The sequence below is a fragment of the Panthera leo genome, chromosome A3 (genome assembly GCF_018350215.1).
Source record: "Panthera leo isolate Ple1 chromosome A3, P.leo_Ple1_pat1.1, whole genome shotgun sequence".
In the NCBI taxonomy this organism is placed as follows: domain Eukaryota; kingdom Metazoa; phylum Chordata; class Mammalia; order Carnivora; family Felidae; genus Panthera; species Panthera leo.
Genome location: NC_056681.1, coordinates 104385354 through 104412782, shown reverse-complemented (window position 1 = coordinate 104412782; position 27429 = coordinate 104385354). Strand labels below are relative to the sequence as shown.

General features: G+C 57.8%; 1 protein-coding gene across 1 annotated transcript in view; it reads right to left on the bottom strand.

Annotated features, from left to right (window-relative positions):
- KCNIP3 (potassium voltage-gated channel interacting protein 3) overlaps nucleotides 1-21920 on the bottom strand; it is an 87595-nt gene extending 65675 nt beyond the window's left edge. Inside the window, exons 1-2 of the mRNA XM_042933102.1 lie at nucleotides 21822-21920; nucleotides 9214-9379 (exon numbers count right to left, since the gene is read on the bottom strand). Coding sequence (XP_042789036.1) covers nucleotides 9214-9379; nucleotides 21822-21920 — 265 coding nt within the window. The remainder of the gene's footprint in view (nucleotides 1-9213; nucleotides 9380-21821) is intronic.
- Nucleotides 21921-27429: the final 5509 nt, after the last annotated feature.

Genomic DNA, 27429 nt, shown 5'->3' with positions numbered 1-27429 from the left:
GTCTCTCCTTTCAGCATCTGGAGCTCCTGACAACACCTTCCCCGGCGCATCTCGCCAAGAAAACGCCAGGTCCCCACGCGCGGAGCCCCTCGCCTTGTGCCTGCCTCCTGGTCCCCAGGGCTGATCCTGGGGGTCTCGCTTAGCCCTTGAGCGCCCACTGTGGGGAGGGGCCGAGCAGAAGTGGCGCCTGGCCCGTGGTGCTGTCACTCCCACGTGGGCTCCTCCCCAGGCCTGAGCCTGACAGCCCCCCTGTATCCCTACCAGAAATTCCAGGTTGGTTGGTATTTATAGATTTTGAAAGGTGGCTGTCACTGAGCAAGCCCTTTCTTTAATCCTCACTGCAGATGTCACATGTCTTTGATGGAGGAGGAAGGGGCTCTCGGGTGGGGGAAGGGAGGAGGAGAGAGGCTGGGGTAATGGGGTCAGGGTGTGCAAGGCGGGTGGGCAGGCGCCAGAGCTCCCTGCTCCCTCCCAGCCCGGGCTGGGCCGAGTCAGTGCTCCTTGGAAAGGAAGCGCCCTCCCACCTCCTTTCCTTCCCCAGGCCCTGGCTTGGCAGTGGCTGCCTGGAGGCCAGACGGCAGGGTTCCAAGCCAGGGGGTCCCTTCTAGTTCTGCCCTCAGGGCCGCTCCCCCTCTGATGGCCCCTGTCTCACTCAATGCAGGAGCAGTAGTCCTGAGTCCCAAACCTGCTTCTTTCCGCTCCCTTCACCGGTCCTGCCAAAGCAGCCCTCACCTCGAGCCAGGTTCCCAGAGATGAAGCGGAAGAAGAAGCTGATGATGTCTCCCAGGTGCTTCTTGCAGCCGTGGTGGCACTCCTGCAGCCTCAGAGCAGCCCCCTGGGCTGGTCCGGGGGTCTCACCGTGCCCCGCCACCCCTGGTCCTGGCCCCATCCTGGGGGCCCCAGCTCCCGCCCTTGGCTCTGCCTGACCAGCCACAGTGCAAGCTACCCCCAGCCTGCTCTGTTCTTCCTGCCTGCTTCCCCCGACACTCAGAGCCTTCCTGCTAGAATTCTCTCCCTCTCTCTGCTCTAGTCTGTCTCTCCAGGTTGAGAGCAACCTGACCCTCAGGGTCTTGGCAGTTCTGGCCTAAACTTCCCTTCTCTGTCCTCTGTCCTCTGTCTCTGCCTCCTGCTCTCTTAGCCTTTCCCAAGACCTCCTGCCCACTCAGCCTCAGCCCAGAGCCCCCAGGGACTGGCCAGCACCTGCCAGCCCCACTGCCAGGGTGGGCTTCCTGGAGCAGCCCCTAATCCTACCCCCAGGCCAGGCCCTTCACCTTGTGCCTGGCTCTGGCTCCTCTCGACCCCGCAACTCACTCTTCCTGGAGGCAGAAGGGCTCCTGCAGCTTCCTGGGCTGAGAAGGAGGTGAGAGTGGGGGTGGGCATTGCCCCTGAGCTCCCAGCACCAGTGGAGGAGGTGCCATTGGTGTGATATTTGGCATAGGGTGTGATCTCACTGCAAAGGGGCCTCACCCATATCCCAAGGCTTCTCTGCAGCCAGAAAGGGAGTAGCCTGCTCCCATCCAAGCTTCTGCCTGGTGGGGGGCAAGAGGGAGGGATAGGGGCCCTGGGCAGAGCTGGGGGATGGGTAGAGCCCTGGCCTTTGGCTATTTCTTGACCTCTGATCTCTGCTCACCGACGACGCCAAACCACAGCCCCGTCGGTGTCTCTATAGAGTAGAGAATGGGGAGATGAAAAGGGGTCCCTCTGATGAGGAAAGTAAAGGAAGACAAGTGTGACTAGAGCAGAAACTGCTGACCATCCCCCCACCCTCAGATTCCTCGGGCACCTGCTATGCGCCAGGCACTTTTCTAAGGTCCCTCCGGCCGCCAGCGTATTCGGTCGTCAAAACAACCTTACAAGGTACGTGTGGCCGAGAGTGGCACATGAGTGTTCGTTCTCCTTCGCTTCTCCGCCTACAGAATTCAGATTCTGTTGGAGGTGGTAATGTGCCCACCTTAAAAAAAACTACCACTCCCTTACCTCCCTTGCAGTCAAGGTGGCTCAGTTGTGGCCAGTGAAATACAGGCATGCATCTTCCAGAGATTTCTATGAGAGTGTTGCTTTCCTGATGTAGGCACTACCGTTTCCTCCTTCCACCCAATTTCTCCTTCCTCATGCCTAGAACGAAGGCCATGATAGCTGGAGCCAAAGCAACTACCTTGTGGCTGTGAGGGAAAGGGCAAAACCAAAACCAAACAAACAAACAACCCCCACAAAACACAAAGAGCCCCAGAGACCTTGATTCTGACATCCCCAAGCTGCTAAACTGAGTGCCAGCCACTGCTTGGCCCAGATTTCTCAGATCTCTGTCTACATTAAGCCACTGTTATTTGGGGTTTCTGTTATATGCAGGGACAGCCAAGTCAAAATATTCCCTCCAAAGTGAAAGACGAACTTGCACCTTGCCCTCCCGGCGGGTAAAAGGAGGTGCAGTGTTGGATGGGCCTTCCTGGGTACCGCAGGTCAGCGTGCCGCGGCAGACCGTGTGCTTGGCTGACAGTAAGCCATGGCTGCCAACGGCTCAGGCTGCCTGATGACCCTGTGCGCTCACTGGCACACGCTGGGTTTCAGGCAAGGTGGCTCGCTCCGCAAGGCCAAGCGCAGGCCCCCTAGGACCGTTCCGTGCTCTCCCCGGGCTTTCGAGCAAAGCCCTGTTTTCTTTGGCAAAGATCTTTTGACATGCAGCTGGCGGCTCGCTACTGGGCTCGCATGGACACAGAGGACGTGCCGGAGGGACACCAGGTGGCCGTGGACCTCCGTGCCCATCAGGGGCTGAGAATCGACCTCTCCCCCAGCTCGGAAGGCCTGTGTGCGTGCAACGTTCCATCACCACGTGCAGGTGCTATGTCGCTATGCCTGAGCGCAGGGTCGGAGGGTCCGGAAGGCCCAGGCAAGTGTGTACGAAGTGACTCAGGCCCCCCTGGGGCCTGCTGCTCGGCCAGCTTCCCCTCAATCCACACCAGTGGCCCCGTGAGGAGTCCCTAAGGCCATCTGAAGAGGAAGAACGTTCACAGGTAATTTCTAGACGGAGCTGCGAGAAATGCTGGCCGCAACTCGAGGCTGACCTGGTGGCCCACTCAGCAGGGAAGGGTGACGGGGAAGGGGAATCTTTGTGGTGGGCAGACTGTTGAATACAACTGCTTGCCCACACTGCCTGGAAGAAGAGATGGCCTGAGCATCATCGCTCATGGGCGGTTGCTAACCATTTGTTCCGGGATCAGGGAGGAGAAGGAAAGGAGATGCCAGGGGGGGTGACTGTTCTCCAAAGGGCACCCAGACCCGAGAAGGAGCTCAGTAGTCAGGTGGACAAGATGGCCTGTCGGCCCGTATTCCTTGCTGCCTGGCACTGCTCGCCAGCAAAGTGCCGTGTGGACTAAGATTACTTATGGGTTCAATACAAGAACTTCTCACCAGGCCGATGTGGCTACAGCTGTCGCCAAGCACCCAGCCTGCCAGCAAGGTGACAAGCCAGCCACCAGCCAGCAGGTCGGCTACATCGCGTCCCCTGCATCCTGGCAGGGACAAACCACTTATCCTCTCTGGAGCGGACACTCATTCTGCGCATGGACCTTCTCTCCTGCCCGCCCTGCTTCTGCCAACACCATCACCCCTCACAGTGTCCCACACACCATCGTCACTGACCAAGGGACTCATCTGACAACAAAGAAGTGTGGCCAAAGGCCAGCGTTTGCATGACCCGCTGACCTTATCTGGTTGCCCAGGCCCCGGAGCCGCTGGCCTCACCGAACAGTGGAAGAGGCCACGGCAGACCCGGTCCCGGCACCTGCCACACGGTTATGCAGATGCTGTCCCGTCAGATGCTGGACGTGCTACCGAATATGCTGCTTCTCCGGCAGAACGAGGGATCCAGAAGCCAAGGGAAATGGTACCAGTGGGTCCTCACGCCCCCTCGCTGCGTTTTTGTTTCTCATCGCCAATACTCTGGGCTCTGGGTTAGAGGTGTTGGATCCCAAATCAAGAATGCTTCCTTAAAGGGAAACACCAGTGGACCTGCTGGACCGGAGGCTGAGGCTGCCACCTATTTTGAGGTCCCCACGCCACTTAGACCAACTGACATAGTGGGTGTTGGGTGGGCAAATGATCCTGATCATCCAGGGGAGAAGGTTCTACAGCTGCACGAGGTGGGGGAGGGGAGCGCTAGGTCTGAAATCGAGTGAATTCTCCAGGGACTTGATTTTTTTTTTTTTTTTTTTCAACGTTTTTTTTTTTTTTTTTTTTTTATTTTTGGGACAGAGAGAGACAGAGCATGAACGGGGGAGGGGCAGAGAGAGAGGGAGACACAGAATCGGAAACAGGCTCCAGGCTCCGAGCCGTCAGCCCAGAGCCCGACGCGGGGCTCGAACTCACGGACCGTGAGATCGTGACCTGGCTGAAGTCGGACGCTCAACCGACTGCGCCACCCAGGCGCCCCTTTTTTTTTTTTTTTTTTAATTTTTTTTTTTTTTTTTTTCTTTTTTTTTTTCTCCAGGGACTTGATTAATACTGCCAAACACAAGGATAAAAGTTAGTGGGGTGTTATAGGCAGGAAGGCCAAGAGCTCAGGTCGCCTCAGGGATGAGAGTTTGGATCAGTCCACCAAGGACTCTTAACTGAGGCCTCTGTGGTGGTTTACAGACTGTTACAAATTTCCTACAACAACTCCGTGCAGAGGTAGTCTATTTCCCTTTCCCTCAAATCTGGGCTGAGCTGGGGACTTGTTTTGACCAATAACATTCAGTGGAAATGATGCTATGTGAGTTCTGGAGCCTAGGCCTCAAGAACCTTTCTGTCTTTTCGTATTGGAACAGCCCCATTCAGAAGCCAGCCCCCTTGTACGCTGAGACCGCCATGAGGTGAGGAAGCCTCAGCAGCTCTGGAGAGGCGGACGGGCACTGAGGTACCACATGTGAGTGGAACCTTCTTGGCCCAGCCCAACCACCAGCTAAACAAAGGCAAGTGAATCGTCACAATCAATGCCATGTGGAGTAGAAGCGCCATCCAGCGGAGGCCCGCCTTCATGCCTCACCCACAGAAATGAGAGAAAACAAAATGGCGGGATTTGGGGCTATTTTGTTGGGTGACAAAAGGGTAACTGAAACATCCCTCTCTCAACTTGGGGTTTGGGCTCAACACACTCTCTCCAGAGAAACCCTCTTCGCCAATCATCTCCCCCCCAGACTCCAACCACTCAACTTTCCATACCTTTGATGAGGGTGAAGGCTTCAAGAGCCACGTGGCCAGTTTCCAGATAATTCCTGGCATCTCAGTTTGAAACACAATGTTGTGCATATCTTGGTGCTTCAAACGCATTAAAATTCTGTCAGCGTATATTTAGATATCCTTATAGATTACAGACAAATCAATTTACTTTTTCGTCCTCAGGTCTGTCTACCACCACTCCATTTATCGGGGTACCAGTGGTGATGGCAGCTTTATGACTTTACGTGGGCTTGACAGAGGCAGAAGTTGAGTACCCAGAGATGGACGCAATGGCTGAGTTGGGTCTCCACTTTGGAGGAGGGGGCAGGAGTGTGTCCGTTTGCGTGAGGAACGGTTACACATATCACACAGGTGCATGTGGCTGCCTCTCCAGTGTCCCTACCAGAACGACAAGGGACGTGGGGGCATTTCCCGGAGTGGCAGGCAGGGCCCTGGCCTCGCCACATCCAGGTCTCCCCCTCTGGTCTTCTAGAGTTTCTGTGAACTTCCCACCAGTCTAGAGTAAATGCCTCTCTGGACAAAACGGGCCAGCCTGGACTCGGTGGTCTGTGGCCAAGACCCCAGGTTATTCTGTGGGTGGTATTACTGTGACAGCTTTACAGTTGAAGAATCCCAGTCCTACTGCCCTCATGGGGAGCCACACTTGAGGAACGGGTCTATCCAGTTGGTAGCCTAGCCCAGCTCCTGGAGAGTTGTTCTGGTATCCTGACAGGAAGGATGTTTAGATGCTGTGGAGACATGCAGAGCAGGTCAGAGTCCCAGAGCCCTCTGGTCCCTGAGGACGAGCCCCCCAGTATTGGTGAGGGGCACACTTTTCAGCTGGGGACGGGGGCTCCTCCATGCTGCCTGCCCTGTGTTCCCCGACTCCCGGGCCCATCTCAGAGGCCACCACTGCAGGCTCCCGCCCGACTCCACACGGGGGCCTCCACAAACCAGGAGGGACGGACGGCCCGGCACAATGGCAGCTGGTCTAGCCCTTGCCCTCTTGACTCCTGGCCCCTGAGTGCCACCCCCTCCTTGACACGGTGGCCTAAGCCTCAGGCACATCCCTGTTTTACTGGGCCTTGGCTTCTCCCCCCAAGCTGTCCCAGAAATGTGTCTCTGACCTGCTTCTTCTGAGTGGAAAAACCCCTGACAACAAGGGTGCAGTGTCTCGGCCTTGTGGCCGCTTTCCACGGGTACCCGCTGCCCAGGACATCGCGGCTGGGCCCTGCTGAGCTCAGGGGCCGGGCAACACTGAGCGACACCTATTGTTCTCTGCACCCAGAGCCCGTGAAGTCTCCTGAAGGAGCAGAAGCGTCTCACTTCTGCACGGTTTAGCATTTCACGTGCACACGAAACCCTCAGTGTGACCGACCCAGTAGTGCCATCCTGGAGGGACACACAGAGGGCGTATTTAGACTAAGGAGCTCGGGGGCTGGGGGCTACGCCTAGTGGAGACAAGGGGTGCACCGGGGTCTCAGCCTCTCAATCTGTGGGGGTGGCCGCTGCCTCCAGAGATCCCTGACGGTCCCCGAGAGAAAAGATACGGAAGACACACATCAGGGTGGGCACCCTGTCTGGAGCACAGGGAAGAAGCTCCAGAACCCTCGCTCAGCCCCTAATATCCTGTGACCTGCGGAGTCACGTGACCTCCCTGAGTTTCAACCGACTTTCATAAAAAATGAGGCGTCCGCAGCGCCTTCCTCACACAAGGAAATAGGATCTTGTTTTTGCACGTTTCACATACCCTCGGAGCGCCTGGCGTGGTGTCTGATAAACAGGTTCACGTGTCTGATAAACAAGTTCACGCAGGGGAAGGCACCAGGCTGGGCCTGAGCCATGGGTGGGGCCCCGGGCCCTGCTCCACTCCCCTCCACCCACCCACCCACACTCCGCCTCCCGCTCCTGCCCCCCTGCTCGCAGCTATGACAAGTCTTTAGCAAACACATCCTGACAGCTCAGCACAGGAATTAACCTGAAAGACCCTGGCCTCCAGGAACCCGCCCCAGAGCTAAAGTTGGGACCTGTGGGTGCGGCCCTCTCAGCCCCTCTCCTTGTGACCTTGAACACACCAAGCCCGCCTCCAAGCTTGCTTTTCTCCATGCCCACCCACACTCATGGGTGCAAAAAGCCTCAGCCGGGAGGTGGCACATCACACTCCAGCCTGATGCTTCGTGCCTCCAAACTGCAAGTTGGAGATGGGGCCCAGCAGGCGTGAAGCCCCGGGGCGAGGTGGGGGAGCTGGATGGAGAGGATCAGGGAGGGAGAGACACCGAGGTGCTGGTCTTGTGCTATGCCAAGAAAAGCCTGGAGGGGGCGCCTGGCTGGCTCAGTTGGTAGAACATGCGACTCTTGAACTGGGGTGGGGATCAGGGGTCGTGAGTTTCAGCCCCGCCTTGGGTGTGGAGCCTACTTAAAAAAAAAAAAGAAAGAAAGAAAGAAAAAGAGAAGCCTGGGGTGTAAGGCCAGTAGGGCCTTTGAACCTCAAGCGACACAAGCCCTGTCAGTGGGAGCAGACCGACCCCGCGGGTGCACACAGCTGGCCACACCGCAGCGCCCCGGCTCACCTCTGCCCTTGGTTTCCATCCCGACAGAAAATGGAGTTGCTTTTGCCCTGCTGCAGAACAGACAGCACTACAACGATGCGAGCTTCCCAGGTGAGCTGTTTGCATGAACTTTCGGCGACTTCACGTTTCTGCCACGTGCAAAAACCTATCCTCCCATCGTTGCCCCGAGAAGTTGGGGAGCACACGTGGACCCCACCTCTGTATTCACGTGGACTCGTGCTTCTGTGAAAGGCCTGAGCGCGGAAGGGGGAGGGGGGGAGGGCTGGAGGCAGATGGCAGCAAGCAGCACAGATGGGCAGGGGCTCTGGGGGCAGCGGAAGGGAGGGGCTGGGCCCGTGCCGGGAGCACCATGAGTGGGGTTGCGGGTAACGGACAGGGGCCTGGTAAGTGGCAGCCCCTTCCCCTCACACACTCCGTGGAGGTGACCGCCAGCCGCTTTGCCTGCTGCAGACCTGGGCCATCCCCTCCCCTCTCCTCCCATCAAGCCTGGGAGCCTGAGGCCATGATCGACGCCCATTCTCCCATTCTCCCCTCGGAGGGACTGAGGCTCCCCGGAAATCATGCAGAGAGGGCTGTCGGGGCTCAAGTCTGCCCTTTTCCTTAAAGGCAAAGCGGCAGACTTTGCTGCACGCCTCGTGCCTGTGATCACACGCGTGTGGGTGTGCACGCGTGGCTGCGAGGGGTGTGTGTGCGCGCCCACATGTGCATGGGGGGGGGGGGCGCACGCTTGTGTGTGGCGGAGGCACAGGTATGTTGGTCGGTGTGCACTGTGTGGTGGGTGCGCCCGTCCGTGTGAGAGCACGGGGGGGGGAGGGGGGGGGCTGCGTGAGGTCACCTCCGCATCTCTTGCTCTGTCACGCTCAGCAAACATCAAATATCACCACGGGCAAGCGCCAGGCAGCCATTTGCTGCGTTCCCTCAGGACCACCGGCGGTGCGGCACCCCCTCCTACCCCCCCCCCCCCCCCCCCCCGTGAAGAACTGGCCCCAGCCCCTGGGGTGCACTGGGCAGGACCAAAGAGGGGCTGGGGCGGGGCCTCCTCCTCACTGGGCCTCCTCACTCATTGCCGCCCATCTTTTTCACAGAGGACTTAGGAAGGACGTGTGAGCAGCCCAAGGTTACCCGCTGAGGGTGGGCAGGGCGAGCTGGGCCTGTCAGACTCCGACGCCTGGCTCTACCTTCCCAGTGACCTCGGTGGAATACCCCTGCGAGGTCCCGATCCTCTGTCGCCCCCTCCACGGGTCCTTGCTTTGAGCTCAGTGCCTTGTTTGGATTGACGGGGAAAAGCACGAATGAACGGAAAGTGTCATCTCCCAGGAAAGCGTCATCTCCCAATCTAGGCAGAGGTTGGGGTCCCAGGGTGGTCTGAGTCGTCAGATAGAACAGAGCGCACAACAGATGCCCCACCCCCACCCCCGCCCTCCTCCCAGCCCGCCCCAGCCCCTACCTGAGCCCTGCGGGGCCGCACTGGACAGGATCCACTTGACCAGGCAGCACCGCATCAGGGCCTGGCGGGTGAGCCGGGGCCTCTGCCACTTGACGCCCTCCTTCTTGCTTAGCGGTGTGCGCCCGGGATCCCCCAGGAGGCTGCCATCTGACACCTTCATCACTTCCTGCAGCAGGAACAGGCAGAGCAGCCCTGAGCCCTTGCTCACTGAGAGGACCTCTGGGCCAGCCCCAGCCTCCCGGGCAAGGTCGACCTTAACTCCGCCAGCGTCTTGACCTCCAGGCGTGCATGCCCAGAGGTCCCAGCTCAGCTGGAGAGTTCCCAGGGCACTGCTGACCCTGGTACTGGTCGTCCCCTGCCCCCCTGTCTCCAGGAGCTCTCAGCCACTGCAAGCCAGAGGCAGCTTCAGGCACGTACAGTGTCCACGAGAAAAGCAGCCCAGGTGCTCCAGGATGACGGCATGACATCCAAGGCCACTCTAGGGCTCTGGGCGCTGTGTGCCTCCTACGCACAGTCCCCTTTGGCCACACCGATCTACTCGGGGAAGACACCACTCTTCCCCATGTCGGCACAGCCCAGGGAGCCCCACCTCCACCTCAAGAGCCAGCTACCAAGTCACCTCTCCCAGGCAGCCCCCCAGCTTCTAAAACTCGGGAATCTGGCCCGTCCTTGTGTTCTAGTTCCCTAACAACATGGCTGTGCCGTGACGACTCGCTGAAGGAACTCCCGGACGAGGGCAGGGCTGGGGGTTTCCCTACACTACACCCTGGCCTGGCATATAGTGGGGCCCCCAGAAGGAGGGAGGTGAGGGTCCACACTCGCTCATCAAGCCCCCCATCCTGGCACAGGCCTGGTTGCCAGAGACCATCGTCCAAAGCCCTCACTGGACTAGAGCCCGGACACGGGAGTGGATCCACGCAAGGTCACACAGCCAAGTCAGGTTTCCTCGCTTGGCTCCTGGGCCCTCCATCTTTTTCACCTCGAGGCAAGCAGAGGTTGAACGGAGAGCCGGGCGATCTCCCCCGTGAGGGGGCACATCGATGGAGCCCTCTACTCCAAGCTGTGCAACCGTCGAAAGAAGCAACTCGAACAGGTCTGGAGGAATCCTAGAGCGGGGAGCCGTGGAGGGAATGCTGGGAAGTGGGCTCCTTGTCGTGTGCGGCAAGGGACGGTGGCCACGGTGGCCCCTCCGGACATCTGCTGGGACTAGTTTGCTGCCTTTGTGAGATGCCCTCCTGCTTGGGATGGCTGTGCCACGGGTGCGGCCTGGCCCATTGGGCCACTGCCATAGGTAGCCCCCAGGTTCACTCTGCCCGTGACGCATGGCCTGAGTGCCAGTCGTGGGAGGAAGCGCCCCTGGGTGGGCACTAGTTCTGAGCAGGTGGCCAGGACAATGGCCACTGGGGTGGCGAGTTGGTGATATCCTTCCAGGGTCGTGGAATTTCACGCGTGGTACCTTTGGACGGTCCTGAAAAGTATGTGTCTCCCCAAATAAACAGATGTGCAACTGGCCAAGTTCTGCAGACACAGGGCCCCACACGGCCCCTGCATCGGTCAGCTCTCAGGCGTAAGAAGCAGAGACTGACCCAGGCTGATGATAACTGGAAAGGAATCAGCAGTGGGGGGGAGGGGGGAGGGTCCCAGGCCAACCACAGTCCCCCCAGAAAGGACAGAGGGCAAGGCTTGGAAGACAAACCAGAGCAAAGAGCAAGCAAAGGGACAGCCAGACCTCAGCCACAGTCACCCCCTGGAAGAGGGCAGCCAGGTCAGCCAGAGCACGTCTGCTTCTGCTGCTGAATACACTGGCCCCTGCTGCTGGCCCCGCCAGCCTAGGGGCTCTGGGCCTGGGACCCCCCCACTGGCCTCATGGCACTGCTGCCCCCAGGACCTGGAGGCTGCTGTGGGGGGCCTTCTCAGCTGGGTCGCTAGCTTAAGGTCAGGAGTGGAGGAATCTGACTGTCCCAGCCCAGATCGTATGCCTAATCTCTGGCTACGAGAGGAGCCAGGAAAGCAAGCATCTGGACTTTAAACCTCTCTCATGTCCTCAGCAGGGGCTTTCCTGAACAAGAGGTAGAAGAAAGTCCCCACAAATGTCCCCTAAACTGTGGAGTTTGTGCAAACACCCAGGTGAGGGGAAGGGGTGTGCTGCATTCTCCAGTTAGGCAGGAGAACCCTCCAGGGGCTGGGTTGGCTCAGGGCTCCAGGAGACCCGTTCATATTTAGGGCTGGACAGTCTGCCTCCCGGCCAGCTTTTGATGAAGTGGCCGCCTAGACAGGGTGACATCCACACCCCTTATCCTGATTTCTGGAGCCTTCCCAGTTGCAAGTGCCGTCTCTTGTAGTCGTCACCCTCCAAGCCACCTCCCCAACACCCACGCTCAGCAACGCCCCCTACGTTTCCTTCCCTACTCCAAGGCTTGCCCTGGCAGTGAGAGGGGTCAGTGGTGCCCAGAGTCGCAGCAAGGGTGAGCACACACCATCATGGTGGGGCAGAAAGAGGGCGTGACAGGGGTCCCCAGAGGTCTCCCAGTGCCAGGGATGCTGCGGGAGGTCCCCTATATGCACATGCACACGTCCATGTACACACAGGTCCTGCCCAGGCTGTGTCAGAGAAGCATCCTCTCCATTATTAATGATCTTATTCAGGAGAGAAATGGCCTCAATGAATAAAGTCTTTATTTCAGTCCGGGAGCGGGGAGGGGGCAGATTGGCAGCTGGTGTTTGGTTACTTCATGAATTCTTTGCTGTAGGCTCTGCAGCTGGGGTCAGCGGAAACACTGCAGTGAGAGCATCAGAGCCTCTGTTGGGATCAGGAGCTACCTGCTGGGACCCCCTCTGTCTCAGGACAGTGCTGGTGCTGGCTCCTCATGGAGCCCCCCGCTAGTCATGGGGATTCTGTCCCGCAGCCCAGGCCTAACTAATGTGGGAGACATGCAGCCTGGGGCCCAGGGTTCTGTCCTCCAGGGAAGGCTGGGAGGGCCACCGGCGGGGCTGAGACCTCCCTTTGTGCATTTCATTCTGGGCCTCAGGGTCATGAAAATCCCACGAGGTTGGCAACGCCACTGCTGTCTTAAAGATGAAGAAACTGGGGCACCTGGGTGGCTCAGTCTGTCCAGCGTCTGACTTTGGTTCGGGTCATGATCTCGTGGTTCGTGAGTTCGAGCCCCGCGTCGGGCTCTGTGCTGTCAGCACGGTGCCTGCTTGGATCCTCTGTCTCCCTCGCTCTCTGCCTCCCCTGCTTGCACGCTCTCTCTTCTCTCTCTCTCTTTTCTCAAAAAATAAACATTTTTTAAAAACAAAAATAAAGATGAAGAAACTAAGTCCAGCAGAAGTTTGGGGGCATGCCAGGGCCACACTGTCCTTGGGGTATCTTGGTATTGGTCACAGGCTGTACTGCTCAGGCTTCCTGGGGTCGGGCCCTGGAGAGGCCTTGGAAGTTGGGGAGGGATTCCCAAGCCACCTCACCATGTCAGACTAAGTCTGTGAATGTCCTGATGCCCTCCTGGACTGAGGAGCCCCAGTGTGTGTGTTCTCCCTGGTGCAGAGAGTTGGGGACAAGAGTGGCAGGAGCCCTGTCCCCTGAGCCTGTGTCCTGAGCCCTGCTTAGGAGGGAGGAGCCCTATGATGGCCTTCCCCTGTGAAGTGGCTGAGGGGTCCTCGCAAGGAGGAGAGGAGGGGCCCACAGTGACTGAGACAGGGTATGGCCACAGGCCGTGGACTGAGCCCATCAGACCTTGGGGGAGGGCAGGAGGAGGGACAAATGACCCAAGTGACCGCAGGCCATCCCCATGAATCTTTGACACCTGTCTGGGAGAGGGTCTGACTGGGCTGTCAAGAAAGTTAATGGCCACTCTGGGATCTGGAAGCTCTCAGGCACAGAAGAGAGGGAGACCTGAGAGGGGACATATTACCACACTTACCCCCAAGCTGCCTCTGTGCTAAGAGGTGACAGAATTGAGGAGAGCTGAGTCAGTGAGGAAACTCCAACACAAATTCAATCCCCTCCCACCCCTGCTAAGGAACCACCCCCCTCCCCCGTGGCTTCCGCTGCATTTCACACAAAACCCCAGTGCCTTGGGCCTGCCTCCAAAGCCTTACTCAGGCCCGAACCCTGCCTGCCCCTGGACTTCCTGTCTCATCTGCCCACCGCCAGCCTCACCGTGCTCTGTGCTCTTTACACATAAGGGGCTAGTTCGCACACCACTTTCGCACCGCTGGCCCCTCCACCTGCACCTTCTATCCAGGATCTCCCCATATTATGTCTCACAACCACACGTGATTCTTCAGTGACGTCAGTAAAGCTTCAATTGAAAAATATTGCCATATATACAAGAGAATACATATGTGTGTGTGTGTGTGTGTGTGTGTGTGTGTGTGTATACGAAAAGCTCAAGAAATATTCACAAATGACTGGGGTGAAAGTCCCCTCGTGCTCTTCAAAATTCACATGAGAATTTCTCTCTTCCCACTCTTGCTTGATCCTGGCATCATTTCCATAGGGGACAGAGCCATCCCTCCATCCTCCATGGGCCCCCAGGGGTGGCCAGGATTGGGTGACAGGGACCAATGAAGCCAGAAGACCTGTGCCCCGAGGTCACACAGAGTCCCCAGCGGCACATCTAGCACATGTGGGTGTTCTGGGCCACATCCCAGAAATGGCCCTAGGCTGGCCCTAAGCTGACCCTGGGGACCCCAACCTAATTTGAAGTCCACAGGGTCCCTCAAGGGCAGAGACCACAGGTGGGCAGGGTCATTCCCTGACAACTCCGCGCTGAGACTCACAGCTCCTGTCCAGCCAGATGGGTCAGGAGCAGGTCTTAGCTCACTTCCAAGTCCAAGTCTGTGAAGAGCAAGGGAGGGACAGAGAGGACATCAAGCTGGCCATGTACTTGCTACGGGCCAGGCACTGGGTTTGTGTAGAGACTCGTATTTGATGCTCACATCAACCTATTGAGGTTCCTTAGACCCTCCTCCAAATCACCCCGCTGAAGGCCAAGTCCCGTAATAGGCTCTTTCTCACACCCTCTTACCAAGCTTGCCTGGCTCCCTGCGGTGTGTGTGTGTGTTCTCTCGCTCAAGGTCAATGAGGAGTCAACCTAACTGTTCAACTTGTCCTGGTGGCTCTGGCTGGAGGTCCCGGGTTCCAGGGGGTGGGGCTGTGCCATTGGGCACCCGGGAGAGGCTTCCCTCTGGTTTGGGAGATGACTTAGACTCTGGGAACCCAGACCGCCCCTCTACCTTTACCTCCTTTTTTATAGAGATGAGGTGTGGCTCCGGCTCAGAGTCTCAGCAAGCCGTGGGGATGGGTGGGGGTGGGGAGTGGAATTCGGTGCTGTTGTTTCATGGCAATGTTATGGTTACCTTCTACTTCATCAACAGCTGCCCTCTTTCCACTTACAATAACTATTTCAAGATCCCCCTCAAGGGGAGCCTGGGTGGCTCCGTGGGTTGAGCATCTGACTTCCGCTCAGGTCATGATCTCGCGGTTCATGAGTTTGAGCCCTGCATCGGGCTCTGCTCTGACAGCACACAGCCTGGTTAGGATTCTCTCTCTCTCTGCCTCTTCCCTGCTGGCTTGTGCACGCACACACTCTCTCTCTTTCTCAAAAAATAAACATTTTAAAAATAATCATTTTATATTAACTATATATTGAAATGATAATATTTACACTGGGTTCAATAACATACATTAAAAATAATTGCACTTTTTACAGAAAACTTTCTTTAATGTGCCGACCTGAACATTTTTTTTTTTTTAACATTTATTTATTTTTGAGACAGAGAGAGACAGAGCATGAACAGGGGAGGGTCAGAGAGAGGGAGACACAGAATCCGAAACAGGCTCCAGGCTCCGAGCTGTCAGCACAGAGCCCGACGCGGGGCTAGAACTCACAGGCCTCACGGACTGCGAGATCATGACCTGAGCTGAAGTTGGCCGCCCAACCGACTGAGCCACCCAGGCGCCCCCCGACCTGAACATTTAACACGAACCTGTGGCTCACACTACGTTCCCATTGGCTAGCACTGTTCTAGATGGTTCTCAGACCTGCCGGTTGGAAGCTTTGGGACAGCCTCCTCCTGCCAGGGCACACCCTGATCCTAACTCCTCTCTCCTTCTCAAGTCCCAGCTAGGGTCAGATTTGTTCCAGAGAGGTGGCCCAGTGGAGTATGGAGGAAGGCTGGGGGACAATGAAGGAGGAGGCCAACTTGGGGGGCTGCCCGAGTCCGGGGGAGGAAGAGGGGGTGTTGAGCCAGGCCCAGGCAGTGGAATGGGTTGGGGGGGGAATATTAGTGGGTATTTAGGATCTGCTGTAGATGTGGATAGTGGGGGGGGGGGGGGGGAGGCGAGGTGACTCCTCAGTAACTATGACACCTATCACCATGGAGATGAAGAAACAGACCGACCCCCTCATGCCTTCCAGCTGCCCCAGAGTGACATCTGGACTCTCCACTAGGAACACCATCACCTGAGAGTTTTCACCACACCACAGAGAGGGGCCAGATCGTTTTAAATAAACTACAAGAACCTGGGCCAGCACATCTCACCTGTGACTCCCCACTCCCTGTGGTCAGCTGCCCTGCTCACTGCCCCGGGCACAGGGGGCAGAGCTTCATCCTGTGGGGGCCCAGCCCATCTGGTCAAGCCACTAGGGGTGCACCCAGGTGAGACCTTGAAGCTACTACTTCTGTCTCCGTGGTTCTCATCAGCTGGGCTCCAGAGAACCCCCGAAGTGAAGCCCAGAGGCGGCTTGGCAGAGGTTGCCTGTGCGCATGGGGAAGCATGTTGGGGAGGGGGGGTGGGTTGCATGGCTGGAGGCAAACCCCAGTTAAAACATCCAGGCTCCCTCCCTCCCAGGTCATGTCATACAAGCAAATGCACGGGCGAAAGGCAGACCCCCAAATATTTACAGACATTTGTGGATGAGAAATAGCATGAATGGTCGCATAAGGAGCACTGGGACCCACCGGATGCTGGCTTAGAAGGCACGCTCAGCCAGGGAGGGGGATGTCAGGGAGGTTAATGTTATTTCAGCCCACCAAGTACAGTGGGAAGAGGTCTGCAGTCAGCCAGACAGGAACTTGAATCCCAGGTCCTCACCTCCTGGCTGGGCAGCCCTGGACAAAGTACTTGACCGTGCTGAGCCTCAGTTTCCTCATCGGTAAAATAGGGATAATAATATGCCTTGATAGGACCGTGGGGAAGGTTAAATGAGGGAACATACACAAAACCCCGGCAGGAGCACGGTTATCGATAGTCTTCATCCTTCTGATGCCGAGTAAGGTCTGCTGCCCAGGGCAAGGGTCAGGGCCAAGCGATGGCCCAGAGAGATCCAACTTGTCCTGGATGTCCAGAGAGATCCAACTTGCTCTGCTCAGCTGCTGCGCGTCAGAATCACCTGGCAGCCTCTCCCACATCTGGCGGCCTGGGGGCCACATTATTTGCTTCAGTGGGGCCTGGGCTGCTCTATTTTTTTTTTCTTTAAGTTTATCTATTTATTTCGAGAGAGACGGAGACAGCGCCAGTGGGGGAGGGGCAGAGAGAGAGGGAGCAAGAGAAGATCCCAAGCAGACTCAGTGATATCAGTGCAGAGCCGGATGCGGGGCTCGAACCCGCGAAGGAACGGGGAGATCATGACCTCAGCTGAAACCAAGAATCTGACGCTTAAGCTTAACCAACTGAGCCATCCAGGCACCCCTGGGCTGCTCTATTTTTATAAAGCTCCTCAGTAGATTTGACAGTGCAGCCAAGATTTAGAGGGCTCATCGCACCAAATGGGAAGTTCTAGACCTTGTCTGTGGGAGGAAGGGCTCTCAGGTTCTCAATCTCCCTCCCCGCCTCCCTCCTAGGAAGGCTGCCTCAGGGCCAAAGTCTGGGTCAGCTGGGGGGATACGGAGAGCTGCTCAGATGTGGGGCTGATTGCCCCCCGCCCCCAACCCTGTCCTGGGGACAGCAGCGCAGGCGGCTCACTGAGCAACCACTCCTCATTGCTTGCTCTATTTCCATCACTTGAAACAGATGGCAGGAAATGGCGGTGGGCGTCGTGTCGTGCAGGCCCCAGGGATTTGGGGTGGGGAGGCTTTGGGGAGCCTCGATTCTCCACCCACCCCTGGGTACCTACAGATGCAGGCCAGGCAGCCAGCCTTGTGAGGGGGGAGCTGAGACTGTCCTGAGTCCCTGCCAACACTTGCACATGCACGCACGCACTGGAGCAGGGGAGGGGAGGGCTGGGTAGTCCCTGCCCTTCCTCTGATGGCTGCCACCTGGGCTAGGACACAAGCTCCCCACCTGACCCTTGCTGTGTAGGCAATGAGGGTGTCCCATTAACCCAGGGGTGGACTTGACCTGATCACTGACAGCCTTCTCCTGCTGGAGTGCCCTTCCCAGGCTCTGCTCGGGATTCAGAAAATAGTAACATTGACACTCCAACCATTTATGGAGCTCTTGCTATATGCCCGGGCTGTGCTAAACAGGCTGGTGTAGGATCTCATTTATCTAGGAGGTGGATGATATTTCCCGCAAGAAAATGAGGAGACCATGGCACAGAGCAGCTAACTAACTTGTCCAAGGACGCACAGCTAATGCATGAAGGGGCTGGGTATGAGCCCAGATCTTCCTGATGCAGAGCCAGGTTAACAGCCGATAAGGTGCAGCCATGTGATTGCCCCAGGCCACCATCGTCTCCTGGCCAGGGCCCTTTGAATACCAAATAGTGGAGACGGGGCTCTGTTCTGTAACAAGCCAGTGGGCATATGTGTGTACATATGGGATGGGGCATGAGATCTGCCTCCTGGCGCTTTTGCTAGTGTCCCCCATCCCCCCCCCCCACCACCTTTACCCCCAGCCTCCACTGGGCAGCACAAGGTGCCGACCTCGGGGGAGGGCCCAGCACAGGCTATGAGTGTATCTAGGACCAAATGGGGAGACTGAACCTCAGAGAGGGGACGGACCCCGCCCAAGCTCACAGGGTCAACTGGGTGGAGCTGGCGATAGAATCTGGCTCTCTGGAGTCACTGCTCAGAGCGCCCATCTTGAGAGAGGATCTTAAAACAGAGTCAGGGTGGGCTGGCCACAGGGGCATGGCACCAGCAGCAGGTGGACTCGGGTTTACCCCTTGCTTGCCCTGGCGGTGTGTGCCAGGGGGCGGGGGCAGAGCTGGCGATGAGGCCAGTGAAGACCCGTGTGGGCTTTGCCTGGCTGAGCACGGCCTTTGGGGTCGGCGGGGGGGAGGGGGGGTGCTAGACAGAGACCTGAGGCAGGAGACCAGAGAGGAGAGGCTGGGCCAACTGGGAGGTGGGACAGGCCCCCTCTCGGCTGTCCCGCCAAAGCTCAGCTTAGTTCCCCCTCTCCAACTCTGGCACCTGCCAGCCCCCTTGGTTCTCTCCCTGTCATGTGGCTGCTTTGTGGCACTCTAGGACGGGGGCTGATCGCAGCTGACAGATGCACCTGTTCAAGGGAAACATCGGCTGGGGATGGGGAGCTGGGTGGGGGCACAGTACACAGCGACTTACCCCCCACTATGCCCTCCTTCCTGTCCTGTTTCCTTCCTGCCCTTTGTCTGGAGGACCAGCTAAGAGGACTTGCCAAGTTCTCTCTCCTCTTCTTTCTTTGCCTTGGAAACTAAGGTTGCCCTTCTCCCTCACAGAGGCCACATTCAGGGCTCCACAGCTGCTCCTGGGCGTCACCAGAGATGCCTTGGAGTGGGGTAGGGAGAGCAGATGGGCCCCAAGCCAGCCTGAATCAGCTGAGCAACTCCCACTCCTGTGGAAGATTTTGATAAGAAAAGGGATCCTGATTTCGAAAGATTGGGATCCTTTCCTTTGCAGTTCTGGATCTGCAGCCCGGAAAGGGACCTAGGGCTGGCTCAAGATCACATGGCTAAACCAGGGGACATGGCCAGGGGTGGGGTCTGGCTTGTGTGCTCACTGAAGTTTTCAGAAGGAACAATGGGCCACAAACCCATGGAGCCAGCCCCCAGCTGGGATGGGGCACTCCTCCAGCTTCCTGCTTACAAGAATGCCACTCTCCCTTTGTAGTCTTTTCCCAGGACGTCCCCAGCCCTCCCACCAAGCCCTTGGGAACTGGGCTTTGGAGGAAGAGGGAGCAGGGTTCGAATTCCAGCTATAACACATTTCAGCTTGCAATCTAGGGCAGGCCTCAGTTTCCTCATCTATAAAGTGGGTACAATACCAAGAGCTACCTTGTGGGCTGCACGGGGGTCCAGGGAGATAATGCAGGTGCAGGCCCTGCTGGAGAGGCCAGGCAGGGAGAAGCCGCCACCTCGGCGATCCTGCCCCTCAACCCTGCCCTTCTCTCAGACCCCACCTGGGCAACAGTCAGAGGCACTTCGCACCCTATCTCAATTCGGGGCTTTGATCTCTATCTTTGAAAGTGGGTGAGCAAATTCGGGCCCACCTCCCGTAAGTGGCCTGCAAGAAGGTTGGAAGCCGGGCAGATAGCTGTTCCTATTGCATAGGCCGGGCCACGAAGACATCACTCCCTGAAAACCTAGGACGGCAGCTCGTGCCTGCCACGGGAGACCCTGTGGTTCTGTTTGTTCCTTTCCCCTAAGAGCTCACGGGGTTCACGCTGCACAGGCTGCTCCCCTCTCTGAGCCTCAGTGTCTGCAGAAGGGGAAGGGGCAGTGCCTGCCCCCCTGGGGCGTCATAAGGATCCACAAAGGACTGGGTAGTGCATGGAGAGGCTAAGGGACCCATGGGGTGTTATTGGGGGCAGCCACTGACCATGACTGACAGGCAGCTGAGGGCAAAGGAGTCGGGCCAACACCAGCCTGTGCTCTGAACTGCGGTCCCGGCTAGAGAGGATGATTATTTTGCCCAGTCCCCCTGCTGACCTTGGTGAGGGACTCAGTGGTGGCTTCCCTTAGGACCTCTGTCCCTGCCTGGCACCCGCTCCAGTCTCTGGCCAGGCCAGCCACAGGAAGGCCACTGGCAGGCATAAGGCACAGTGAGATCCACAGGGGCCTGGGAGCCTGCCGGACTCTGCTCACCAGGCAGGGGAAGGGAATGAGTGACCGCCGGCAGGTAGGGCCAGCAGAGGAAAGGAAGGACTGTCTCCCGTTTGGTGGATGGAGCAGGCTTGTGTGCACCTGTGTGCGGCCTGAGTCTAGAAACCCCTCCCTCTGCGTGCGGGTTGGTCGTGCGTGCAGCACAAGCCAGCTGTGGGCGCAGTCCCGGGGCACGCTTGTGTGGTGCGTACTATGCCTGCACAGGACCTGTGCTGGCTGTGGCGTGTGTGTGTAGTGAGTGCAGAGCCCGTATGCCGGTGACAAGGCACTAAGTTTCTCCGCTTTTGCCCTGGAGGCTGCTGGGGGGATCCGCGATGACAGGAGAGAAAGCCCTGTCGCCATGCTTGAAGGGTTTCATGTCATCACCACTGCTGGTCCTCCTGTCGCCCCTGGGAGCTGGATCAGAGAGGCCAGGGGTGGCCCAGGCTCTGGGGAAGTGTGGCCTGGAACTCTGGGCTGCTTGTCCTCATGGGTGAAAGAGAGGCAAGGAATCCACCTCTGGGGGTGGGGCGGGGAGGGGGAGGTGAAGGTCGGGGGAGAGTGCAAGATGTCAACCCAATGTCTATCCTTCCTTGCTCACAAGACCCTGATTTTATTTGAGTCATTTTGCCCGTCCTTCTCTCTACTTCCTGCTGCCTACATGTGCTGGCTGGAGCTCCAGCAGCCATGTTGGACTTTAAGGTAACCTCAAGAATGGAAGCCAGTGAGACAGATGGAGCCTGAGTCCCTGCTGGCCCTGGGGTCTCCGCGCCAGCCCTCTGTTGCCTCCCTCTGGACTTGAGCCTGAGAGAGAAACGTGACCAACCCTGTTCAAACCTCTGTTAGTCGGGGTGCTCTGCTATGAGCGGCCAGATCCAAGCCTGACGCCTCTTCCTTCTTCCCAAGCAAGACTGTCCCAAACACGTGAGGAGCTTGTAAGGCATCAGGACAGATTTTTCTGAGTGTGGGATTCTGGGATTCAGCTTGTTTTCCTTTCCCTCCTTCTTCTTCACTTAGTCTTCAGCCTCCCAATACTCCGCCACTAGCTCTTGAGCTCTATCCCAGGCATATTCCTCGCCTGCTCTCTTCCAACCTCCCAGCAGCCCCGCAGAGTGGGAACTATTAGCCTGTGTCCCTGTTAGGGGGCTCCTAGCCCTGCGGGAAGTGGCGTTCATGAATTATTTGAACAATTAAAAGATGTATTCATGGCCCTGCCTTCAAACCTAAGCCACCCCCTCCCAGCACTCAGCCTTCCCCCACCGGTGGCGAAGGGCTGTGGGCCCAGGCTCAGGGTCAGCGGCCCTGGCACTTGCCCCAGGGACCCAACTGAGCAGGACCAGCCACCAGCCTGACCCCAAGCTCCTCCTCTGTCCAACTTCTATGCCACAATCACCTAAAGCCTCTCCAGTCCACAGGGGGCCCCAGAAGTCTAGCCTCCCAGACAGGACAGCCCAACATTTACTTTTCCAAAAGTGACCCTACAGGGGACAACAGGGCTCGAGGTCAAAGGAGGAAGCACAGCAGGGCTCCCCGGTCCGGGGCCACCCTCGGAAGCCCTCGCTCCCCACCCCTGAGCGAGCCCCCAGCCCCTCCGGCGCCTACCTTCGCCCGCTGCATCCTGGGCGCTGAAGGAAACTGTTGCCGGCCTCCCCTCTTCGCAGCTGAGAACAGGACTGCCGGGCCGGCTGGCAGCTGCCTCATGTTTGCTTGGACCCAGACGTAATTGCTACGGGCGGCTCCTCGCCCGCCCCCTGCCCACCCCTCCCTCCCCGCCTGCTTCTCCCCGCTCCACCCCTTCTGCTCTGCCTCCTGCCTCTCTCAATCCCTCTCCCTCCCTCCCTCTCACTCTCTTTCCCGCCCTCTCCCTCTCTCCCTCTCTCCCTCCCCACCCCTCTCTGATAATTCTCAGTCCCCCTCCCGGGCTCTCTGTCCCACTCTGGGTATAAATGGTTCCTAATCCTTCCCTCTGAGCCTGCTGAAGCCCCTTTTGCCTGGCTCTTGGCTCTCCCCTCTGCTCCTGTTGCGGGGCTGGCGTCTCTCTCTCTCTCTCTGCCTCCCCCGCTGTCTATCTCTTTCTCTAACGCACACACCCTCTGCTCCCCTACCTTGGTCACAGGAGGGTGGAGTGGTGGGTGCAGAGAGCCTCCGCTGGGAGCCGAGTCGGGGGGGAGGGAGGAGAGCTCCAGCGCCAACGGGGTGTTGGGCAGGGAGCCTGGAGAGCCTCCCCTGAGGCATTTCCAGAACAGGCCAGCCCCTCCCCTCCCTGCTTCCCCCACACAGAGACAACCTCGGGTCATCTTAGGGGATATGGGCTGCGAAGAGGGATCTGGCTCCACTGAGACTTGGGGTCTTCCTGGTGCCCCTCCAGCTGCCCTGCAGACATCCTCCGGCCACCCCTGGTGCTGGGGCATCCTTTCTAGGGACATCATTCTGGGTCACTGGGTTGGAAGTGGCCGCCCTGGTGGGGGCTCATCACTGGAACGGGTGACAGCCACCATGACCACATTATGTGGGTCACACACAGGGGTCCCTCCACCTTCAGCTGCCTCCCTTTTACCCCACATGGGGCCTTGCAGTGGGGAGCCCTCCTGAGCTCCTTATATTGCCAAGACAGCCTGTCTCTCCAGGGCCTGTCCTCTGTCCCCAGCTGGGTCCGAGGTTGGGACCACATCAGGGAGGCTGGGGGACCTTGCCAGATCTACTGGGAGATGGAGGAAGTGGAGGAAGGGGGTGAGGGTCCCTGAGTTGGGGAGGGGATCCTTCCTGCCCTTCAGGAGGGCAGAGTCCTGGCCACTTGCTCAGTCCCGGGAAACCACCCAGGAGCCAGGTGCCCAAAACCTCCGCCAAGTTTCCCTTTTCTGCACCCCGAGGAGTCAGCCTGTGCCAGTGGTTCCCATGGAAACAGAGCCTGAGACACCCCCCTCCTTTGCAGCATGCATGGGAGCACTTGCCCTCCCTTCTCTTTTTTTCTTTTCCTTTTTTTTTTTTTTTTTTTTTTTTTTTTTTTAGCCAGCCAATTAGCTCCAACTTTCAGATCCTCTGGGGAGGAAAATAGTCTGGAGCTGTTGACCCACTGAGGCAAGAAAGACTGCTTCCGGCACAGGAGACAGCCCAGGGGTCCTGTCCTGCCGGACAGGCTGGACCTCAGGCCAGGAGCCCCAGGAAGAGGGTGAGAGGCTGTCTGTCAGGGCCCAGGCTCTCTGGGGCCAAGTCCTTGCGCGCTCCACCTGTATTCTGAGAAAGCGCCCACAAGCAGGGACTCACTGAACATTCTGTCTTCACAGTGGCCTTGGGAGGAAGGCCATTATCTCACTTTGCAGATGATGAAAGAGAGACCCCAAAAAGTTACAGGATTTGCCCAGGGTCATAGGCTAGAAAGTGAGCCGGTACACGGAGCCTGTTCCTTTCATCCCAACGTGACCAGGTGGATCCCGCCCCGCCTTGTATGTTCCACACATTAGCTAGGAAACACCTACCACGTGGTCCAGGGTAGGCCTGGCCTTACCCGTGGCATCGTGTGAGGAGGCTGGACCAAAGAAGCCCCCTGGCCAGACCAGCACAGCCCTCCGCAGAATCACCCACCTGCTACCTGGGACGCCCACTGAACTTTCACTACTCAGGATGCTTTCTTCCAAGGTAAGGAGCTTTGAGTGGCAACAAAACAGGACAGCTGCCCTCCCCTGCCAGGCCCCCATGCCCACGGGCCTTGGGGACCTCCCACTGCAGCCGCCTGCTGGCAAGGACGTGTCCCTCACACAACACTCATTTGGACCTTGTGTGCCCCTTCCTCCCCTCTCCCGCGCCCCCATGCCCTGAGGGCTATTCCGGAGCCCCAGGCCCTTCCGGCTGGGTCCCTCCACCGGACCCTTGGGGAATGCAGGAATGAGACGGGGCAGGAGGCAATGGAGCTGGAGGACGTCCAGGAGCAGGGCTCCTCGCTGGGCCTCAGCAGGGCCGAGGTGCGGGCTGGCGGGCATCGGGCACCGGCAAATTTTCCCCAGGAGGGAGTCTGGGAGTTTCCAAAGATTCTTTGGCAGTGTATCAGACCCAAAAAAGGTGAAGAAAGGTTGCAAGACAGCCTCGCCTTGTGGGCTACAGACACTTCAGCCTGACGGATTTCAGCTGTGGTTTTCCTCACATTGGCCCGGAGGAGGGGGAGCCCAAGGATGGGGGAATTTGGAAGGGGGAAAGGAAGGGATCGTTGTAAGCCCTGGGGAAGGCTGCTTCGTTGGGTTACGTTTGAGAGGAGGCAGTGGTGAGCACCTTCAGGTGGCCAGTCCCACCTTGGTAAGGGACTCACCCCACCTCCGCCCGGGAGTCTTGGGGTCTTTCGGACCTTCCTCAGTTGTTGCTCACAATTCTCTCCACTCCAGTCCCAAGTTCAAAGCCCTCGTCCCTGGGCGCTCCCAACCTGACTCCATGGAACCCCCAGTCTATATCTTTTTCCCTTGGCCCTTTTTTGGGGGGCCCCTGGTTCTGCCGGCCCCTGGTCAAGGGGGTGGTGCAGGGAGAGAGAGAGAGAGAGATCCTCAGTAGTTTCAGGGTTTGGGCCCTCACCCCACCAAGAGCCTCTGTCTGTGAGCAAGGCCCCCCTGGGTGGAGATGAGTCTCGCCACACATGTGGAATCCCCACCTCACAGGCGTTCAAGAAACGTCGGCTGCCCCCCTGGTCGCCACGGCACTCACGGTGTCACCATGATGCTGAGCCAGCACAGCTGTGGAATTGCAAAGCTACCGTCACCTTATTTGTGTCTTCCACGGGTCCTTGAAATCTCTTCTGCTGCCCACCCTCTGGCGGCAGGATGGAAACCCGGGGGGCCCAGGAAGCTGCTTGGTGGGGAGATGTCACGGTTCTCCATCACTTCACCTGGCGATAGGGTGGCGCCCGTGGTCGGCAGGTGGCGGGGGGGCTGTGACTGGGCAGGAACAAGAGCCGGCCTGGAACTGCGCTCTGGTTTGGGAGGTTTAAAGCTGTACCTGGGGGCGCCTGGGTGGCTCAGTTGGTTAAGTGGCCGACTTCGGCTCAGGTCATGATCTCGCGGTCTGTGAGTTCGAGCCCCGCGTTGGGCTCTGTGCTAACAGCTCAGAGCCTGGAGCCTGTTTCAATTCTGTGTCTCCCTCTCTCTGACCCTCCCCGGTTCATGCTCTGTCTCTCTCTGTGTCAAAAATAAATAAACGTTAAAAAAAAAAAAAATTAAAAAAAAAAAAAAAAAGCTGTACCTGTCCTCCTGCAGGCAACTCCACGGGGCCCCAGAGCCGGGCCACCCCCCTGACTGGGCTCTCATGTGGGCCCCAGGGGGCTCTCGTCCCTGGTCGGTTCACTCCTCAGGCAGCCTCCTGGGACCTGGCCTGAGAGCCCACACTGACCCCCTCGCACGGTCCGTCACCCGGGCCAGCAGGCCTCTCCTTGGCTCTGCGGGCAAAGCAGCCAGCCTGTCTTCTGCTCTCTAGAGTGTGCAGGTGGAGGTAAGACATCAGTCCACTGGATTTCCCAAATTGCAGGGGACACCGTGAAGCTCTCTCTGAAGCTTGAAGCGAAGGGTGGGCATCCCACACCCTCCTCGGACTTAGTTCACCTCAACATCTCCCTGGTCTAACCTCAGCGATGGACTCTTGGGTGTCCTCAGTGTGGCGAGGGTTCGGGTCACCGAAATTCTGCATCACTCGTGGGCGGAGGTCAGGGCTGGGGTGGGGTCATCTCTGCGCATGCCCCACTTTCCTCTCGGGTACAGCAGTGTTTGGTCAGCATTTGCAAACTGGGGGAGTGTGCTCACTGCTCCAGGAGCGGCACAGTCAGGAAGCGCAAGGAAGGATGGGGGACCAGGAGGAAGAGGCTTCAATCCGGTAGCACATGGTATGTGGACCAGGCTGGCCACCAACCTCCCAGTTCAGTCCGTGGAGTTTAGGCCTGGGCAGACTGAGCACTAGGAGAGAAAAGCAGGTCCTGACTCTGGGAGGGTGGAGAAGAGGGACACTGGCCACGGTCCCCCGGAGCCGGGCCTCAGGTTGACCCCAGAGAATTCAGATACTGCCTGAAATGCCACCATCAGTTGATGCCTTGGGTTAAGCTGTGCCCCCTCTACTCAGCTCATCCCCAGTCTCCCTGCCTTAGTTTTCTCACCCATAAATAGGTCAGTAACTGCCTGCATCTGAGTCGATTCATGTGAAGTGCTTAGCACACTTCCTAGTTCATACTCAGAAACTCAGTACATGTTAACTCTCTTTGTCCCCTCAGGTAGCCTGGGCTGGCCCCTAGCCATGTGGCCCGTCCTTTGCACACTGGAGCCAGCTGAAACTGTCCTGGCCAGCCACCTGGGACCTCAGACGGCCTGGCCCATGTGGCATTTCTTTGGCAGAATCTGGCACTCGTGGCCCACGGGGCCTGTGCTCTGGGATGGCCAGGCTGGAGCATCTGGCAGAACTCCCAGGGCCTCCCATCTGTCATCCCTGCTGCCACAGGGACAGCAAGGACACTTGGATCAAATCTCCTTGGAGACAGGGCCTCCCTCCCACACACACCCTTGGGGAATGGGGACCGGCAGCATGCCCAGAAGGAAACCTCCAGGGCCACCAGGATCAGGGGACCTGAACCCAAAGTCTGGCTTCAACTTGTGAGACCTTGAGTAGGCCACATAGCTTTCCAGAGCTTCATTTGCTCAACCGAGAAACAAGGATGAAAGTCCCCATCGCCTTCAGGGAACATCGTGAAAACTGACAATGGGACCACAAAGGGGCTTTGTTTCACTCGTAAAGTAGGATTAGCATTTTGGGATCCCAGCATTTTAAAACTGGGAAAATATGTAATATATTGTTCTCTGTGGCTATTTTTGTCTCTCTGTCACCTGCTGAGTGCCACCCCCATTCCCAGTTACCAGAGCCTACAGTGATATTCTCCAAACTAATCTCCTTTGGACAGTCAGTGTTCAATTGGCTGGGCCCAGGTTTCTGGATTCTAAATTCAAATGCAGCCTTTCCCAAGTCGTGGCAGGGGGCGGCGGGAATCAGTTAATTTTGCAGAACTATTTCTGATCAGGGTGAACTAGGTAATTTGGCCTGAATTCTCAATTAAGGACAACTTAAAATCTACTCAAAATATACTTTAAAAAAAAAAGTTTGATTGGGGGTATCAGAGAATAAACAAGGGAGTAAAGAATCAGAGACAAGATCTGGGAAAAGAAGGAAACCCAGAGACATGTGGCTTTGGGGCTCC